Source organism: Besnoitia besnoiti (assembly GCF_002563875.1).
Source record: "Besnoitia besnoiti strain Bb-Ger1 chromosome Unknown contig00007, whole genome shotgun sequence".
NCBI lineage: Eukaryota > Apicomplexa > Conoidasida > Eucoccidiorida > Sarcocystidae > Besnoitia > Besnoitia besnoiti.
The window spans coordinates 1,168,175-1,185,536 of record NW_021703915.1 but is presented as its reverse complement, the minus strand read 5'-3'; the positions used below and the strand labels follow the sequence as shown (position 1 = coordinate 1,185,536).

At 57.3% G+C, this 17,362-nt stretch overlaps 3 protein-coding genes across 3 annotated transcripts; 1 reads left to right on the top strand and 2 right to left on the bottom strand.

Annotated features, from left to right (window-relative positions):
- Positions 1-2,089: 2,089 nt before the first annotated feature.
- Positions 2,090-3,181, bottom strand: BESB_071940 (membrane occupation and recognition nexus protein MORN1; the record flags this gene model as incomplete). The annotated part of the gene is made up of 1 exon (XM_029365567.1): positions 2,090-3,181. One exon carries the CDS (start codon positions 3,179-3,181, stop codon positions 2,090-2,092), a length of 1,092 nt encoding a protein of 363 aa, XP_029218051.1.
- A 2,679-nt stretch (positions 3,182-5,860) lies between these two features.
- BESB_071930 (Hsp90 domain-containing protein) lies at positions 5,861-13,444 on the bottom strand (the record flags this gene model as incomplete). The annotated part of the gene is made up of 9 exons (XM_029365566.1): positions 5,861-6,115; positions 6,336-6,585; positions 6,847-7,370; positions 7,707-7,908; positions 8,167-8,357; positions 10,476-10,811; positions 11,032-12,132; positions 12,504-12,619; positions 13,390-13,444. 9 exons carry the CDS (start codon positions 13,442-13,444, stop codon positions 5,861-5,863), a joined length of 3,030 nt encoding a protein of 1,009 aa, XP_029218050.1.
- Positions 13,445-13,587: 143 nt separating this feature from the next.
- Positions 13,588-14,628, top strand: BESB_071920 (uncharacterized protein; the record flags this gene model as incomplete). The annotated part of the gene is made up of 2 exons (XM_029365565.1): positions 13,588-13,786; positions 14,429-14,628. The coding sequence occupies 2 exons, from the start codon at positions 13,588-13,590 to the stop codon at positions 14,626-14,628; spliced, it is 399 nt and encodes a 132-aa protein (XP_029218049.1).
- Positions 14,629-17,362: the final 2,734 nt, after the last annotated feature.

Below are 17,362 nucleotides of genomic sequence, written 5' to 3'. Positions count from 1 at the left end.
TTTGCCAATGTGCTCAGTCGCAGTTGTCAATATACTTAGTCGCATTCGCCAATGCGCTTAGCTGCAGCAACAAATAAAGCATGTGGTACCGGTGGCGTAGCCATTTAGTGGATTTGCCAGAGTACATCTGTGACAATCTACCTTGTTAGCTAGACTCAGCTCGATTTCCGACGATGAGTCTCCTCTTGCAGAATACACTGTTCGGGGCACTTGCTGAAGAGAGTTATGAGTTCTCCTTGCGTCATGTATAGCCTACTCTTAGACGTTCAATATATTGCTATCTTCACAAAAGTTGTGCCCCCGCGCTACTGACTAGCAACTTCGGAGAAGGCTCTGCGCTAACTGATTTGCATCTATCAGTCGACGCGCAGCGCGCCCTCTTTGTTTGAGGAGCCATGCCTCATAAGGTGCCACAGGTATGCCTGTGTGCCCGCTCATCGTTGCCTCACTAACTGCCCTCAGAAAGCTAAGCAACAGATCGAGAAAAACGGGTTCTCTTGTCGCGCCTCATCATCAAGCCGGGCGCCTACGAGTTCGGCCGAGGCGACCAGGAGTTAAGACTCTGCAATGAACGACTTTGCTCTCCTTCAAAAGGAAGAGAAAACGTGACCAGTTGGCGTCTCGAAACACGCAAGCAAGCGACCTGACCGAACTTTGGGCGCACGCAATCGCCACGGACGACTTCACGCGCACTCACATACATATGCGGGCGAATGCAGAGGCAGAGGCGAGCTCAAGGAGATATTTAAAAGCGCGACTGTTTGTGTAGAGGACTCCCGCTGCGGAACAGCGGGTCGAGACAAGTTGAAACACAGTGCACAGAACGAGTCAAGGCGAGGGAGGGAGGGAAGCCTCATAGGCAACCATCTCCACGTCACGAGGAAGAAAACCTGCAGCACAAGAACGAGGTTGACACAAAAGCCGCTCGGGGGCAATCCCATTCAAAGAGAGTCCCGCTGGCCTGGAAAGGGAAAGCCAACCGACAAGCGCTCGTCCTACACGCAAGCGCACACTCCGTGCAGCGTATCTCTGGCGTGAGCGACATGCAGAGGACGTGTCCATCGACAGGCGTCCACACAGCGGGAAGAACCACGCATTCTGAGAGCTGAGTCTCTGCCTCGCAGCAAGACGCCGCCATTTTATTCGCCGCCCGTGGAAGTTCTAGCGGACACTCAGACTGAGCCACTCTCTACAGTCCATTATTCGTTCACGTGTTTCTCGAGACTTTTGCACGGTCGCTGCTTCAGACGATCTGGAAGCCGCGAATGCACGCCCCCGGTGATGCGGCGGGCTTCTCGGTTTCCGCGGTTCACCGCTGACACCCCGCTGCAAGCCTCCAGAAACAAGAGGTGGTGAACCCCCAGAAGACCAAGTGGAGATACACGCTTCAAGAAACACAGGCTCGGGGCCTGGCTGGCGAGCCTCGTATCCCGGCGCAGAAAGCCACACGGGGAAGGAACAGCGTGCATGGGTGTCTCCCGCCCCAGCACAGATCCATATGCCTACGCGCGCCTCCACCCGTACACGCGACACATGTGCATATGTGTATATTGATACACAGCGTTCCTTACATACGCAAAAGATGATCTCACAGCAGGTACACACGACCTTTATGACGGAACTCAGAAGCGTCAAAGGGAGACTCCAACAGAAAGCAGGAGCCAAAGCAGGAGTAAATTCGAGGCTCAGCAACACTGCACCACGCGGAGCCGCACCAAGCGTTCCGTTGCGCGGAAATTCTTCTGGACCTAAGGCAGACACTCACGGCCACAGGCCGTCCAGCATCATCCCCGAGGGGCGACGCGGACGTCGGCTTGAACGCCCGCCTCTGAGCCGCGGCGCCTTTCCACCTGGCGCGACCACAGGTTTTCCCGAACTCCCTCTCGTGGCAAAACTTTCGCAATCCTTGCGGGGAAAGGTGTTTCCCGCGATGATACGCGGCGGACCGAGGCTCCACTCCCCGCGCCCCTCCCTCTCGCGGAACCGTCGCGAGAAGAAAACGGGGCCCTCTCGCCACGCGCAGAACGAGACTGAACCGCCCCTGAGAGACGCTCCGCCTCCAGGCCGCTGGATCCGGCCCTCCGCCGCTTCACAAGTCGACGTTGAGCCAGGGCGAGTCCTGCGCAAACATGAAAGATGTGACGCGAACCAGCTGACCACCGGACCACGCACCCTCGAGTTGGTGGCCTGTGGCGAGGCGCAGCACGCCGTTGCCTTCTTTTCTTCCAGAGACGAACTCGCCTTCGTAGGCACTTCCGTCCTCCGCGCAGTAGAAGACGCCCTGTCCGTGGCGCTTGTCGTCGAGCCACTGACCCTCGTAGCGGTTTCCGTTGGCATAGGTGAACACGCCGAAGCCGTTGGCGCGGTCGTCGGTCCACTGACCCTTGAAGCGGTCGCCGTTTGCGTAGATGAGCTCGCCTTCTCCATGTTTTTTGGCGTCCATCCAGTCGCCAATGTATTTGTCTCCGCGCGTGTAGGTCAGCGTTCCCTTGCCGTGGACCTTGTCCTGTTTCCAGTACCCTTCGTACTTTTCGCCGTTCTGGTACGTGAGGACGCCGTACCCGTCCTTCATGTCCTGCGCCCACTCGCCCTCGTAGACGTTGCCGTTGGGGAAGACGTAGGTGCCTTTGCCGTGCATCTTTCCGTCGATCCAGTCGCCTTCGTAGACGCCACCGTCGCTGTAGACGTACTTGCCGTGGCCGTGCATCTTCCCGTTGACCCAGTCGCCCTCGTACTTCTCCACGACCGACCCCTTGGCGCTCACGTAGGTGACGCTGCCCTTGCCGTGGCGCTTGTCATCTCGCCACTCGCCCGTGTAGACGTCGCCCTCGGCGTAGCGGTAGGTTCCGCGGCCGTGCATCTTTCCGTCGACCCACTCGCCCTCGTACTCGTCGCCGTTGCTGTAGGAGAGCTTCCCGAAGCCGTTGATCCGTCCCATTTCCCACTGCCCCTCGTAGCGATTGCCGCTGGCGAAGTGCGCCACGCCCTGACCGTGGATCCGGTCCTCCACCCACTTGCCTTCGTACGTCGCGCCATCGGCGTACAGGAAGCGTCCGTGCCCTTCGCGCTTGCCAAACACGAACTCGCCCTCATACTTCTCGTTGCCGCTGTAGATCAGCGTCCCTTTCCCGTGGAAAAGGCCGTCCTTGATCTGGCCATGGTATGCGTGGCAACTCTCCATCGTGAACGCGCAGGAAACGAGCGGACGAACAAGACGAAGAAACCCACCAGGGCCAGTGGGAGACTGCCGTCGTCGCTTTACAGTTTCAGACTTGAAAACCGACGGGCGCCTCAGCGTCTTGAGGCGCGGCACGCAGCCAAAGGTCTTCTACGTAGGGACGAAGTCGAACACACGCGAAAACCGGGGATGACTGAGCAACATGCAGATTGTCCTTCGAAGCTATTGCTCTGCCGATACACGCAGTCGCGTCCGCACAGTCGACTCCACTGGGGCCAGTAGACAGGCCTACTCGTGGGAGGCACGAAAAGAAAGCAAAAGCAAGTCAGACTCGACAGCCGCGGAAAACAGCTCGCTTGAGTATCGAGGGGAGCATAAGGCGAGCAAGGGCAGAATAAAGGGAGCAACACAGGCAAGAGAGGAAAACTTCAAAAGACTCTGAAAGATAGTAGCCGAACACACAAGGAATTGAAGAAAAAACCGGGTACCTCTGTACCACAAGACGGGACGAAAGCTTGCGGCCGACTCCGTCCCCTCAAAGCGGTCTATGCTTTGCGTTGACGTCTGCTGACGAAAGAAATCAACTTATTGCAGCTCCAGTTGCAAGTTCAACAAAGCCAGTAAATCAAGGACGGGCTGGCCTTTCCGTTGAAAAGAGGTACCGCTGGGGAAGCCCACAGCAGGTCACTGTCAGATGCAGAGAGAAGACGCGCGAGCACAAAACAACGTGGACTGCGCTAGTTACAGAGAGTAGGAAGGCACGACGCTTCCCAAGAAGATTACAGCAGCGATGAAACGCTGTTCCCCTGGATTTCTAGGCTCACGAAAAGGCGGGGGACCTCCCTTTGTATGGGAAGAATCGCTTTAACTTTTCAAAAGAGTGGCGAGGACAGGAAGGGAGGGGGGGTCAGATGCCCGTCCGGTTTTGTGACGACCACGGAAAGGCGTCAAATATAGAAACACACGCAGTTCGTCAAGACAACGCCACTGTACGACGTTCGTTCCCCAAAAGAGATTATTTTCACAGCGCGCACGAAGTGCTTGTACGCCTTGTCTTCTGGCGCAGCGCGTCCACGTAGGAAAGGCTATCCGCCACGGAGGGCGGCCTCACTGAGTTCTCTCTCGCTCCGCGAAGACGCCGCGTGAGCAGCAACGCATAGTCACCGATCGCCCGCGCACGGCCTAGCCACACAGAATGAGATTGCAGAGAAGCCGAAGGGGGGGGGGGGGGCGGAGCTAGGGAAACGGAGACAGGCTTCTTTTTTCTAGCAGAACAACTGCTTTCGGTTACGTTCACTTCGTTAAGACGTCACACCTCTCCACGTTTTTAGTCACGAGGATGCTGTCAGCGATCCCGGAACCCCGGCGGACTCACGACAGAGGGGCGACAAGACAAGAAGAGGGGAGGACCGCGAAGGAACACGCGTTCCTCGGTATTATGGCATGAAGAGCTAGGAGAAGGCACTGTGTTCGTAACGAAGTAGCTTGACCGGCACGTCGCAAGCTCTCCTTGCATAGTCTTTTCCATTTCTTCGTTCCTCCTGTTACCTCCTGAGCGCCTAGCTTGACACAAAGTTCTCCACAAGAACGAAACGCCGTTCCGGACCAGAGCGCTGCTTCCCGATAATGAGAAGACCAGCTGTCAAGGTGTATCTGAAGGCATGATGAAATGCTGTCGCAAACCTCAGTTTCTTGCTTCCGCAGTCACTCCCCGTGCGATGTAAAGGGTGCTACTGGAGGATGTCGGGCCCGCTGCCGCCCGTAAGGCATTGTCGACAGACTATTTAGAACCGCCTGATAACTTCGCCGACACGACATTCACTTGAGGACAACGCTGATTTCCTATCTAGAGCCCTGATTTAGGTGTGCAAGATTCCGCCCCGGGAGCAGGCGCTTCGACATCCTTTCGCAGCAGGCTACACATTGTAACTGGCAACTGTGCCTGACCTCTCTGCAGCGGGAGTCTCTCAACAGAGAGATCTTTCAAAGCACTGTGCGGGTAACCGAACAGAGCCTTGCGAGTGACAACCATAGAGCGTAATTTGTGGACTGCGATGCGCTCGTTTCTTGCTTGAAGTTCCACATATGCGAGGCTGTCACGCGTGGTTATGCAAAAACAATGGAACCTTCAACTCCAAGCGTCGGAGATGCAGAAGGTTCAGATGCGAATCGCCTTGGAGACCTCCATGCTTCAGCTTACTCGTGCCAGTGTTTGAGTCCGCGCCTGAGGGAACCCGCCCTCAGAGTTCCCACTACTGTGAAGCGGGCGACCCCATATGGCAGGAACCTCAACTAAACGTGTCCTATTGTCGAGCTGACACCGAGAAAAGCATCGGCCTCTCAACAGCTGAGCAGAACTGGCAGAGTGCGGCACCTGTGGAGGGCCGTTAACCAGACGACGAGTTTTTGTATTTAGCTTTCCTGCGCAGTTACCTGCAGCATGCTCGAGCGGCACGCCACTCATCTCTGTACTGCTTCTAGTTTATCCCTAAAAAAGTTTTATCCTGATACGAAAAAACCGGCGAACTTAAGGTACAGACCTGTCGTTTGAAACGAGACAAAAAATAGTTCTCCAAGCAGCGGCCACCAGCCACGTGACTGACGGGCATGTTTTGACATGTCGCCCTCTGCACCAGACATATACACCAGAAGATCGCCTTGCTACCATTTGCTCTACTTTGTTCACGCCTGCGGCGGCTGTCTCACTGAAGGCTGCTGCACAGGCGGGGCCGGGACGCTCGGGGGGGCATTGGGGGACATCGACTTTTGGTCTTTCTGTTCTGACAGAGCTGCGTCTGCCTCTCGCTTCATCATCTCAATCACGCGCTTGGCGAAGTAGCCCGGATTCTCAATGTTGTATCCCCCCTGCAGAGCCGCGACATCGAAGAGTTGGAGGGCGACCTCTTTCGCCTTGGGGTCGGTCACATCTCGCTTGACCTGCGAGGAGACAGGCGCCACAGAACGTTAGCTCTTCATAGCACTCAGGGGCACCACGGGCAAGCAGATTCGCAGCAACTCCACGCAGTGCTATCTGTATTTCATGAGTGGGCTGCTGCAGCGTGAGATAAGCTACAGTAGGCCCCCCCGCCAGAAACAACGCGGTGCCCTCTGGCTGGCGAGGCGGCGCACATCCCCAGAGTTTCGCTTCCGGACTTACCATGATATCTAGTCGCTGGATAATCGGGTGGTAGGGGTTGAGTTCCAGGATCGGCTGATTGAGAGATGCACCGTAGAGCTCTTGTTCGCTGACGCCTTGCGCTGCCGCCTGCTGCTTCATGTATCGCTGCATTGTGGGAGATAATCCAAAGTCGCCCTGAACGAGGACTGCGGGAGAGGTGAACAGTCGGTCTGTGACGTGCACATTGTGGACTCTTGAGCCGAGAATCTGCTGGAGCCACTCGCAAAGGCTGCAGAGACAGAAATAGCACACAGAACCACACCACGGTTGGTCGGGCCTTCCAGAGTTTCAGTTTTGCAAGTAAGCTCTCGGGAGAGCGTCATGCACGGCGCAACACTTCCGGTCAAGGCTCCGTCCGATCCATCCACCTGAAACTGCGCATCCCTCTGAATCTACATGTTGCCACGAACTTGCATCGCAGCGAATTCACCGAAAAGTCTTCTGCCGAGACACTCCGCAGTTTTTTAGTTTGTTTTCGCCGGTCACATACCTGCCCATCTGCACGCGTTTCGTTTCAATGCTGTCCTTGTCTCCGACCCCAGCCGTCCTGGCCTGACCGGCTCCTGTCCCTCCCCCCGTCGAGGTGCTCCGGGTGCCGCTTCCCGGGCTTTCTTCGCCGCCTAGTTTGAGATCGGCCTTGTTCACATCAATCACCTGAATGCCCTTAAACTGGTTGATGCTGAGACTGGCAAGGAAAAACTCGTCGAGCGGCTCGGTTCCAAAGATGACTTCGTACCCGAGTTCGCGAGGAAGCTCCAGCGCCGGGCTCTCTTCTGCTGCCTTGCGGTTTTCTGCGGCCAAGTAATAGACTGCGTTCTGCTTGCGCCTCAACACGATGCGACCCGACGAGTTGGTCGGCAGCGGGTCCTCTCCACGGTCGATCTTGTCATTCCTTTCTTTCATGCGTTGCAGGTAGCCCGCCAAATCCGTCGTCTCCTTCGGAGATGCCGTCGAATAGAACTGGACTAGCGACGCAAGGTCTTCCTGGTTGTCTTTGTCTTCCACCGCTCCGACCTGAACAGACAAACGAGCCGCCGACGCCCCCGTCTCACATGAGGCGCTCGCAAAGCCCGTAGTTGCATGCGTCGCAGCATCCGGACGAGAAAAACCCCAAATCCACACCATAAACTCTCTAAGGAGAATTTCAAAAGACGCGAGAATGGCATAGAGCCGCTGGCGCCCTCCAGCTCCACCCCCCACCCCGCATTCGCTTCAGACTCCTCGCTCCCTGGTAGCGACGGCGAGCTCACACGTCTTGAGCTTTCTCCTCCACACTCCGCTGCCCCCGTACTCAAAGCTCGAGCTGTTGTTGCGCGCGCCATCTCGTGTATCACTGAAAAAAAAGCGTACCTTGACGTATTTTCCGTAGTTGTCCCAGAAACGCCTCCACTTCTCTCCCCCTTCGTTCTTCATGTTCTTCATCATTTCGACAGCCTTCGCAGCAATGCGCTTGTTGATCACTTGCAGCATGCGCGACTTCTGGAGGATCTCGCGACCGACGTTGAGCGGCAACTCGTCAGAGTCTACCACACCGCGAATGAACGTGAGCCACCTGAACAGACGTCACAGCCCCGTACAGAGAAGAGAGCGGTGCCTCTCGAGACGCCAGGGCAGGCTGCGATGACCAAGAATGCGTTACGGCGAAGCTAAGCGCGCGAGAGCTCCTCTCAGGATGGGCTGCAATAGAACCGTGACACAACGGTCTTTACGCAGTTCAACCTGGTATTACAAATTCCAGGCGCTGAAGCAGACGGGAAACGGAATTCGACGTTTCAGTCCAGCGCCCTTGCCATCGTCGCCTGAGGCTTACCGAGGGACGGCATCCGCGAACTTGTCGTTGATGAAGACACGCTTGACGTAGAGGCGGATTCCCCTGGACTCCTCGTCAAACATGTTGCGGGCGAGCTCCCACGGCAAGGCACCCGGAATAAACAATAGCGCGTTGAAGTCGACTTGGCCTTCGACTTTCATGTGCACAAATCCGAGCGGATCGTCGTAAGCCTGCAGAGGAACATGCGAAAAGCACAAGAACCTAGTTGACGGGCAGTTGCCGGAGAGCAGAGGGATGTACTCGAAGACAGCGTCCACTGGCGACAGTCAGCATCTGTTTATTGATTCCGGTATCGCGAAATCTCCTCACACACACCCGCGGAGCGGCGTCGGTAGAGGGAGCGAAATCATCATTTCTGCCGCTGGAGTTGAGATACCGAAGAGCACATCGCTTTCTCACAGCCCCCCAAAAATATAAATTAAACAGCTTGCAGTCTCCTGGCTGCAGAACAAATGGCTTGATGATGCATTGGGAACAGCGCGAAACATCAGCAGCGCATGCGAAGTCAGATGTAGTAAGAATACACAGCGACCCGACTCAGACGAAGGCGCATCAGAAACTTGTATTTGATTCCGGTACTCGCGCTTTTCCGCCAGATCACCGGCACTGCGGCCGCTCGGTAGAGGGAGCGAAATCATCACATTGCCTTCTTGAAGCCTCGGTCAAGCACCCCACGACTTCAGAACAACATACGCAAAGACGAACCATCACGCAATAAAATAATGACAATCACTGTGTGACCGCCGCGGGTGAAAAAACCTAGCTATCCGCCGAAAGCACCAAACGCACCATGCAAAATCTGTGACAACGCACATTTCGGCGTTCAGAAATAATAAATATGATTCCGGTTTCGCAAATTCGCCTCACGTGCGACTCTCACGAGGAGTGGCATCGGTAGAGGGAGCGAAATCATCACTGTGACGTTTAAAAAAAAACTTCATCACACGACGCTGCTGTTCAACTACATGTTTTTCACATGAAAGATGTAGACGCGGATACCGCTCACGCCATAACGCCACGGGACTCAAAAATACGTCTCTTCAGAAAACAGGCGCACTCCATATTTCATAAGCACACACGACCGCCGCAGCCGCAGGCATTTCCAAACAGTGTTAGTTGATTCCGGTACTCGCACGTATCCGCCACATCGACCGGCACTGCGGCCGCTCGGTAGAGGAAGCGAAATCATCACTGTTGCTTTCGACGACTTCGGCGAGACTCACACACAGCACTGCGCGTCACACCGCACTGTCGCATGAGGGCACGCTTTGTAGTTCCAGCACCAAGCCTCCACTGAAGAGACAGACGTCTGCGCCAGGAAGGAGCGCAGGAAGGGATTCGGGCCTTCAGAAATATCTAATTTGATTTCGGTGTCGCAGTACATCCTCACAACTGCCCGACAAAACGGGATGTCCGCAGAAGGAGCGAATAATCATTCAGACTACAAGCAAATCTGTACGGGGCAAGGCAAAGCACCAATCACATCGCACAGAGCACCCAGCCCCCCCATGGAGGCCGGTTTCATACACAGGACCCCTGAATCACAACTTGACACGGAGAGAGAGCCCATCACAACGCATCCGATAAAGAGATTTCGCGACTAGAATCCGTCAAAGGCAAATCAGACAGTTAAGTATGATTCCGGTATTCGCACTCCTCCGTCACATTTAGCCCTGCGGCTACTTCGGTAGAGGGAGCGAAATCATCACATTGCCTCTCACGCACGCTAGCCAAACAATGATTCACACGCCTGCAGGCCACACGGAGAAAGTCGACCGCGCCAGCCGCATCACCCGGCGGCGGCATCGTCAGGCACTACACACAGTGCGCCGCTCAAGCCTCATTCGGGGAGGGCAGCGGCGACGCCGGCCTCGCGCACAGGCCTTCAGATGTAAAAGTTTGATTCCGGCACCGCAAAGCCTCTCCACAGGCACTTCCGGCGCCAAGTGACGTCGGCTGAGCGAAATCACCAGTTGGGTCTGCGCGTTCGTCGCACAGCTACTCGCTTCCAACTCGAAGGGCAGGGCGCCATACGAACATGACTACGCAGCGTTTTCTTCACCACAGCAGGGCATCCAGAAGTACTGGAGTGTCCATATTTTCTCGAGGGAAGGCGCCGCGGCGCACCGCTCGGGCCTCGCTAGCTTGCATGCCTCTGCGTCACGTTCCAGGTTCGAGGGCTCTCCCCCGCGGCTGCGAGGCACTGAAACACCGGGCGTCCCTGCTTTTGATCACCCGCTGGAAAAGCGCGCACATCACATCGGTCCCCGCGCCTTCGCACCACCTACCTTGAAGGTTGATTTGTAAAAGTCGACGTAATCCTTGTCGGTTAACTGACTCTCGTCCCTTCTCCAGATGGGCGGCTGCGTGTTGAGATGCTCCCACTCGTAGTACCTGTGCGTGACCGTTCTGAACTTGCCGCCTGTGCCTGCCGCGGCTGGCGCGAGGCCCGTGTCACCCTGCCTTCGCGCCGCCAGGGTGTCGCTCACTTTGGTGAGTTGCTCGTCTACGTTCTCCGGCGTGAGCCGCGTGAGACCTGGAACCGGACCCTCTTCCGCCGCCGACTCCCGCCGCGGTTCGCTGCCTTCGGGAACGCGCTCGTACTCGATGCGCTCAGACCAGATCTGCAGCAAACATACACCCCCCACCCGCAACCGGGTGCCCTTGGCCTACTCGTGAACATGCATTGGGAGAGCGACAGCGAGTCGGGCCCGACTCGCTGTCGCTCTCCCAAATACCCCGTAGAGACTCTGCTCCCCCGCTCGATTCCCCGCCCGAGAGGGCTAGAGCATGCCCCTCCTCCCCTCCCCCCCCCCCCACCTCGCCACCCGCCGGGGGCCTCACATGAATGGGGAGCTGGATGAACTCGGAATACTTTCGCATCAGTTCCTTGAGCTTGTAGTCTTCGAGGTAGTCGTCGCTGTCTTCCTTCAAATGTAGCACCACGCGGGTGCCGCTCCAGTCCTTCTCCAGTTCCTCTTCTGCGTCTTTTTCGAGGTCCGCCGCCCCCTGCGAGAGGGCATCTGCCTCCGCGGGCGGGTTCGCCCCTGCGTCGCTCGCCGCCTTCTGCGCCCTCTGCTTCTTCCAGTGGTCTCGCAGCACCTTCCGCTCGTCGAGGATCCGCGCTCGCTCCGCCGCTGCGTCGACGCGCTCCAGTGTGAACGTCTGGCCGCAGGTGCTTTTCCATTTCCAGACTTCTCGCGCGCCGCTCGGCTGCTGGTCGCCCTCGCCGGCGCCTTGCCACGCGGCGCTGTACACCTCGACTGTGTCTGCGACGAGAAATGCGGAGTAGAAGCCGACGCCGAACTGGCCAATGAGCGAAGACGCCTGCGAGCCAGCGCCCGCGACGCCCGAGCTCTGCTGCTCCTTAAGCTGCTGCAGAAATCGGTAGGTGCCCGACTGCGCGATCGTGCCAAGGTTGTTGATCAACTCGGCTTTGCTCATTCCAATCCCGTCGTCCTCAATCGTCAGCGTATTCCGCTCGCGATCGGCGCGCACGCGGATGCTGCCGCGGAACTTCCGACCCACTTTCTCCATCAGCATGCGTTTCTTGTCGCTCGCGTCTGCGGCGTTCGATATCAGCTCACGCAGAAAAACGTCGCGATCCGTGTACAAGGAATTCACAATGATGTCCAGCACTCGCTTCACCTCAGCCTGGAACGGGAAGACTTCGGCCGCCGGCGCAGCAGCCGCGCCTTGCGCCGCCTCGCTCCGAGTCGCACCCGGCGGCGGTGAGGCTGCAAGGACTGAGGCATTGCCAGCGGAGGAAGAGCCGACCAAAGGTCCTTCTTGCGGCGACGCGGCTCGGAGTGGGGTCAGGACGGCGCCGGCTGCGAGAGAGGCTGGCCGCGGCGGCGAAGCAAGAAATGCATGCGGCGCTGGCGACGAACCCAGCGCGGCGTGCCGCGTTCCGCGGACGGCGTTAGAGAGCAAGAGGCTGCCATGCTGGGAAGCAGGCAAAGGAGAAGTTTCTGAGAAGAGTGCCCGCCACTGCGCCCAAGTGGCGGACTGCGAGGGAGACCGGCTGCGGCTGCAGACAGAGTTGAACGAGGCGGAGGGCAAGGAAGGCCCCCTGAGAGTGTGCTGCCGAGAGGGGAACACCGTGAAGAGGAGGGGGTCACGGTGAAGCCAGAAACAAAGGGCAGGAAAGTAGAGGAAACCACGGATAGAAGAAGCAGAGAACCTAGGAGGAAGGCGAGGGAGGCCGACACGGCATGGTCGCGGCAGACGTTTCTTAGCCGAGATGCCGCACCGGCTACGAGTGCGTAGCAAGCGGGACCAGACTCAAAATCCGCGGCATCTCCCGCGCTGCATACCCCTCCAGCGGAGCCACGAAAGCCCCTTTTGATCCATCGCACAGAGGGGACGGCACCCCGGCCGCCGACCTCAGTGACGGCGCCCATGGACGAGGCGTAGAGTTGACCTCCAAGCTCTGGGTTGGCACGCACACAGGTGGACGCCTCAAGCGCGATTCATGCTCAAACAGAACATATTTTCTCCTCTCGGTTCCGAAGCACACTTCCTGGGGTCGGAAAAATTCCCTCTGCTGGCCGTCCATGAGGAGTGCGACTCACACACCGTGAGAGGGGCGATCTTGTCTGGCGAGACACGCTCTCGCAGAGTTCACCCTTGCGCAAGAGCTGAGTGTGTTTCCCAGCGCGAAGAAGTTTCCCGCTGCCCAGAGCCGAAGGCCCACGACACGCCTCGCGACGATTCGTTTCAGTCGAGACGCAATCGATCTCACACGCGGTTGCTGGTAAACTCTGGCGCTCTCTGTAGACAGACTTCCGGTCACACGGCAGATGTCAGCAGACAAGCCCGCCGCGCATCGGGACACATGAGACCGTAGGCGACGCGGGCGACTGCATCCTAGTCCGTTTTTTCGTGGGGAGAGACTCCCTCGGCACTGCGCGGCCGCCGAGGGTCGCGTGGATAGGGACGCGCCCGCAGGGGGGTGGGGGGGACGCCTCGTGGCTCGCCCCGAGCCATCGCCGCCACCGACCGCAGCCGCAATGACGCAGCGTCATTGCAGAGCCAGCCACAGGGGCGTGCGTCCACCGGCGCGAACGCGCGCAAGACGCGAAGAGGCTGCGCTGGCCTTGCGTGGCGCTGCGGTCTGCGAGCTTTTCTTGACAAGGTTGGGCCCTGCCGCGACAGAAACTTGACGACAGCGCGTCTTTTTTTCCCGCACTCCGACCCTACTCCACCCCGCGCTGCAGCAACAGGGGTGTCGCCTCATCGCCGGGTTTAACCACATATCCCTAGACTGAGCGCGCAAACACCGTGTGAACGAAATCGTGGGAGGGGTTTCTGCAGAAATCTCTGGGATATCATCGTTTGAACTGTTTTTTTTTTGACGCCTTTTTTTCTCTTTAATCTTTCCTCCCCTAACTCGACAAGATGGGCAACTGCTTGTCCGGCGGCTCCAAGGCGACCCGCGATGAGCCTGTCAACGCTCCACCAAAGCCCGCAGCACCCGAAGCTGCGCCTGCTGCGCGTGCGAGCGGCGCTGTAGTAGAGAAGAAACCTACAGTTGTTGAGGAAAAGAAGGAAGAGACTCCCGAACAGGCGCCTGCAGAGGCTGCCCCTGCTGCTGGTGGTAAGAAACAGCCGTTCCCCGCTTTGCCCACGCGGAAAAATCGCGGGAAAATACCGCCCTCGCGCCTACCGCGGGAAAATTCCTCGGCGCCACCGCCCGAATTCCCAGACGGCATGTGTGCGCACGCGTGTCTGCCGTTTTTCTGGTGGACTCCTGCATTTGCGAACGGAAATTTGCGTGCTTCGCTCGGCGCACCTTGAAAATTGTGGACGTGCTGGGCAAGAGTGCCTCGCGGGACTGGCAGCGGGTCGCCGGCGCGTTGCTGGCGGTGACCAGCTCGCTGATCTGCGAGATCACAGTCCTCAGACTGCAAAGTCTTGGATCTGTGTACGGACGTGCTCTGAGAATGCGATCCCACCCGCTGTGCTGCAGTGTTGTTTTTGGAAGGAACACGTGTGTGGAACCGCACTTCACCTCCCCCCATCGGGAGCGCCGCACAGGCGCGGGGACGCCTGTGCGGCGCCAGGCCATATGCGTCGCCAGAGCGGCGGACGGAGTTGCAGTGTGGTGTGTCAGTCTTCGTTCTGGCTAGTCTCCTCGTCTGTCGACGGTGGTTTGTGCGTGAGGACGGGTTTTGGCTGCACGATCGAGACTACATGCTTTGCCTTGCGCTGCGGGATCTGGTGTGTGCGTTTTCTGCAGAGGCAGCCCCGGTCTCCGAGGCGACGCCCGCAGCAGCTGAGGCTGCCGCCGCTCCCGCTGAGGGCGAGGCCCCCGCCGCGGCTGAGGAGCCCGCGACGGTGGACGTGGAGATCTCTGGACCGCCTCCTCTTAAGGCTCCTCCCCCCCGCCCTCAGGCTTCTCTGCCGATCACGAAGAAGTCCACCGAAGTCGCTGCGTAGGGAGGCCCAGGTCTGCGAGGGACAAGGAAAGCGACGTGGCGAGGGAGAAAGGTAAAAATCCTCTTTCCAATCACCAGGGAGCGACGCTCGCGTCTCCGGTGACGCAAGAGCTCTGCACCGGTTCACCTTGAACCCTGACGAACCTAGCATGCAGGTAGTACTCCACAGCTTCCGTATTGGCTCTCTCCTTCAGGCACTCTTGAGGTGCCGTGGGGTGTGAGTTTGTGCTAAGCTTCGTGCGTGAGTGTTTCGACTGAGAGGAGGCCCCCGGGTGTGTCGGGGTCTCTCGTGCCATGACTTTAGCGGCGCCACACGGAAGGCAAGAAAAGGACGGGCGGTCGCCGCGTGCGTCCCTGTATGAGACTCCGACTTCTGTACCGGGGAATTTGCAGGACGCAAGAGTCCTGGGGCTCCACCAGGGGGACGGGCTTCTACCTAGGCGGCACCGGAAAAGGACGCCAGTGCATTTCGGTTAGGTGGCCTTAGTTGGTGTTGCGAGGCGGAAGTCCGCGGATATCTCCAGCAGGACGCGCGTGGAAAGCGGGAAGAATCCATATGTATGCGCCTTTATATGAACATGCTGAACACGAAGAGAGCTTGTCTGTCTTTGTGTATACGACCGGTTAGGAGGTCTGCCGGAACCGCCCCGGCAAACGCATGCCATGCTTTGTGCTCGTTTTGTCAAGTGTGCCAGACGTCGTGAGTCTGGCCTCTCTCTCTCCTGGGTCCGAAAGAGGAAGAGGATGGTATTATCGCCAGTGCAGTTTTCACTTCTGTTGATGGTGCACACTTTGGACCTTCCAGAGTGTCCTCGATGATGCATATTTGCTCGAAGTCTTCCACTGACAAGACCTTGATGCTACCATGATACATGGACGCGCGTCCTCACTATTTGTATTGCCGAGTTATGCCGCGTATCGACGTTTTTCTTGTCTATCAGCAGCGAAACAGAACACTTCTCCGTCCTTTTTTGTTGGAGTTGTCAAGTTAGATTGCGATGTGTGGCGAGTGACTACTTACTCGGGGTGGTCACCAAAAGAGGGGCTGCTCCCTGGCAAGCACCGTGGCGTTGTGAGGAGGCACCTATGATGCACTCAACTCTCTTTTGAAGACACAAGCATTCCTGCGCGGGTTCGAGACACCTCGCACATTTCGGGGCTAGTATAGTCAAAGGGCATCATGTAGGCCGTCGGACGCTGTCACAAGCCTTTAGGAGCCGCTGGGCGCCAGAGATTTTAGAAACGTCTAGACCAGCAGCAGAGTCGCTCGCGTAGTTTGCTCTAGTGGAGCACTTCCCGACTGGCGCCACGTATACCTGAGCGCCGAAATATGAGGTCGCAGTGTACGGGGTACTTGCATCGCTTCAGCCCGCTTTAGCTGCAATCGTGTGGAGAGCGAATGACATGTGTGACCGTGGAAGAAATTCGTAATTCGCCTTCCAAAAAGCCGCAGCTGTCCTAAAAGCGATTTGGGTTTACAAACGCAAAAACTGCAGCCCCTGAGGGCGTCGCGTTCGCAGAGCTGGCCCCCAGAATTGCGCTATCCCTCGAGCTATCAGTAGCGGAAGACACCGCAACGGCTTCCAGAGTTGTTCCGCGCCTTTTCACGAGAAAACGTAGCGAAAATGGACGCGGGGGCGGAAGGTGTGACTGCATATGGAACATTATTACACACCTCGGTAAGCACATGCTGGACTAAGCAGACTAAAGCTCTGCGAGATACCTGCGCACCTCGGATAGTATGTAATCCTGTTTCGCATAAAGATATGCTCACATATTTATATTCTGTTAACATCCCAACCCCTCCGTGCTATGGAGCGTACCGAGTAAACGCCAATTTATCCAAATTCTCTCCGGGCAGCTTTGTTACCTTCCGATTCCGTCCATCTACCCTAATGCCGTACGGGTTCAATCCAGAGCCGTCCCTGGCGAGCGCCTTTTTTCTGGCTTCCTGTATCTGATGGAGGAATGCTCCCAGAGTGAATATGATTGTATACACGCACCTACCATGGCGAAGCCTTTCTCGTATGTCTAATCTAGTCGTATATCACCTTGCGGCGTTTGCCGTGGATTCATACCTGACGGCGTGGACAGCGGTTAACCTCGGATGAAGCAGTTCTGCTTGTTTCTCATCCAGAATGCCTGGTGCTCGTTCGGGGCCGGCAAAAATGACGACTCCGAGAGGGAAACTCTTCAAAGGGGGTGTGTGCGGGTGAAAAGCTCTTCGCATCACTAGACGAAAACTCTTTCTCCACTGCATGCGCAGGGCGCTCGCAGTGTCTGCTGGATCTCTAAAACCACACACACTGCCTCTCTCGATGAACGAAGCTAATGCCTTCATCTTCATTATTAGTGGAATCACGGGCAGCCCATGTCAGATGAGCACCAGCTGTGTCTTCTCTGCTCGCCGTTGTCTCCCGTCGAAAACACACAGTATTTCTTTACAGTGCATGCGGGATCTCTGCAAAACACCAGGTCTCAGGGGGCCCCAGCCTTTCGCCGCCCGAAATAGATCCCCTGAATATCGTTCTCTCTAAACACAGAATTATCCTCTCCCTTCCCTCAACGGGCCTCCTGGATCATAGCACTTCCCATGCTGCGCCAAGTGGGCCGCCTTTTCCTTGGTCGTGCATGCATTGCAGCACACCAGCATTGAGGCGACGTCGTTGGCCTCCCGATTCTAAATTCTGAGCAGTTCCAGCTTCACCGACCTTGATGCGTGTGCACACTCAATT